This window comes from Borostomias antarcticus, assembly GCF_949987555.1.
Source record: "Borostomias antarcticus genome assembly, chromosome: 2".
NCBI classification, from domain to species: domain Eukaryota; kingdom Metazoa; phylum Chordata; class Actinopteri; order Stomiiformes; family Stomiidae; genus Borostomias; species Borostomias antarcticus.
In genome coordinates, this window is record NC_140235.1 from 32,565,832 (window position 1) to 32,567,834 (window position 2,003).

General features: G+C 51.3%; 1 protein-coding gene across 1 annotated transcript in view; it reads right to left on the reverse strand.

The window, feature by feature from the left end:
* LOC311322469 (uncharacterized protein) overlaps nucleotides 1–1,589 on the reverse strand; it is a gene marked incomplete at both ends in the record, with an annotated part of 54,755 nt that extends 53,166 nt beyond the window's left edge. The window contains 2 exons of the mRNA XM_084454533.1: nucleotides 1,407–1,483; nucleotides 1,579–1,589. Coding sequence (XP_084310659.1) covers nucleotides 1,407–1,483; nucleotides 1,579–1,589 — 88 coding nt within the window. The remainder of the gene's footprint in view (nucleotides 1–1,406; nucleotides 1,484–1,578) is intronic.
* Between the last annotated feature and the right edge of the window lie 414 nt (nucleotides 1,590–2,003).

Genomic DNA, 2,003 nt, shown 5'->3' on the forward strand with positions numbered 1-2,003 from the left:
ATCTCTAGCTGGACAGTAGCCTATCTCTACCTGCCCCCCCCCTCCTATCTCTACCTGTCCCCCACCCCTCCTATCTCTACCTGTCCCCCACCCTCCTATCTCTACCTGTCCCCCCACCCTCCTATCTCTACCTGTCCCCCCCCCTCCTATCTCTACCTGCCCCCCACCCTCCTATCTCTACCTGTCCCCCCACCCTCCTATCTCTACCTGTCCCCCCCCCTCCTATCTCTACCTGCCCCCCACCCTCCTATCTCTACCTGTCCCCCCACCCTCCTATCTCTACCTGCCCCCCCATCCTCCTATCTCTACCTGTCCCCCCCCCTCCTATCTCTACCTGCCCCCCACCCTCCTATCTCTACCTGTCCCCCCACCCTCCTATCTCTACCTGTCCCCCCCCCTCCTATCTCTACCTGCCCCCCACCCTCCTATCTCTACCTGTCCCCCCACCCTCCTATCTCTACCTGTCCCCCCCCCTCCTATCTCTACCTGCCCCCCACCCTCCTATCTCTACCTGTCCCCCTACCCTCCTATCTCTACCTGCCCCCCCCCCTCCTATCTCTACCTGTCCCCCAACCCTCCTATCTCTACCTGCCCCCTCTGCTTCTGGCTTTTGAAACCAAAATACCAACGACCTGACCGACCCAAAATGTATCTAACCTCCCTTTAAAAAGCCTCAATCACATGACACTAGATGGAGCACCGAATGTGATGCGCATTCAACAGGATCAGCCAGACATTGCATTGGTTGGTATCCCTCAAAGTCCCCCAGGCCGTTGAGTTGACCATCATGCATTAGGCCTGATTAATCAGATAAGCTATAGCCAGTGACGGTGACAAATCGCTCTTAAAACGCAGAGCGCACTGCAAACAGGAAAACTCTCTCCAAAAGTTTACATTCCATGAACATTACACATTTTGTTACGGTGCTAAAAAGACAGTGCTTAGACGTTTTGAAAGCGGTGTGCCTGGACGACACTTTTATAAAATAATAGCTAGCTTGCGTGGTTTCACGCTGGTGATGCTGCAAGGCGCGCGCTGCTATGCTGGTCAGGAGCACCAGCCAAAAACTAGTGGTTTAATTTGTCTGGGTGACACGAGCCCTTTATATTGCATGCATTAACTCACGTGAGTACTGAAACGCGGCGCAACATGGATTCTTAAACGAATGCACAACTTCATAACTCATAATTGATTGTCTAAATTCTACAACGAGAGTGTATACTCCAAAAAGAACTCAAGGGTAGACTACAGTAGGCTACATTTTACATTACAAAAGAGTCAGACAAATAAATACTGACAGCCTCCCCATCTGTCCATAGCAGATACATGTGCGCATCATCATCATCATCATCATCATCATCATACAACCACATCAACCTCAGCGGATCCTGCGCGTGTCTTCCTACCTTCCAGAAGCTGATAAGCAGTCGACGGCCGGCAGCACCACAGGACGAGATGTATTCCAAAGGACCACGGGGCAAAGCTGTGATGATAGAAGAGAATAGAGTAGCTGAAGCAAGCAGAAAACTAAGGTTGCTGATAAAGGCACCAAAGCGCGTAAATTGTGCATGCATTTACCGTGAAGTCATCTTCGTTGATGGTATTGTCCACACAAAAGTCCTCTTGTTCATATGTGATAGTGGTAAGAGTTGGAGCCCGCTCTGCCTCTCACTCACTACTGCTTAAAATCTCTTGCTCTCCCCCTCACTCACTCTCTCTCTCTCTCTCTCTCTCTCTCTCTCTCTCTCTCTCTCTCTCTCTCTCTCTCTCACTCACTCACTCACTCACTCACTCCCTCAGTTTCCCTGCTGCCTGCGGTTCCAAACGAAACAAAGGCAGCTTCAGTGCTCCGCGACTCAAGCGGCCCTCAAACTCTGAAATCTGACTCCTCGCAGTCACTCTCCGCGGCCCTCGCTCTATCCAACACTCCCCTCAAATATCGTTCGTCCAGATACAAATTGAGAGAAGTTACCTCCTCCTCCTCCGAGAAGTCCCTCCTGCAT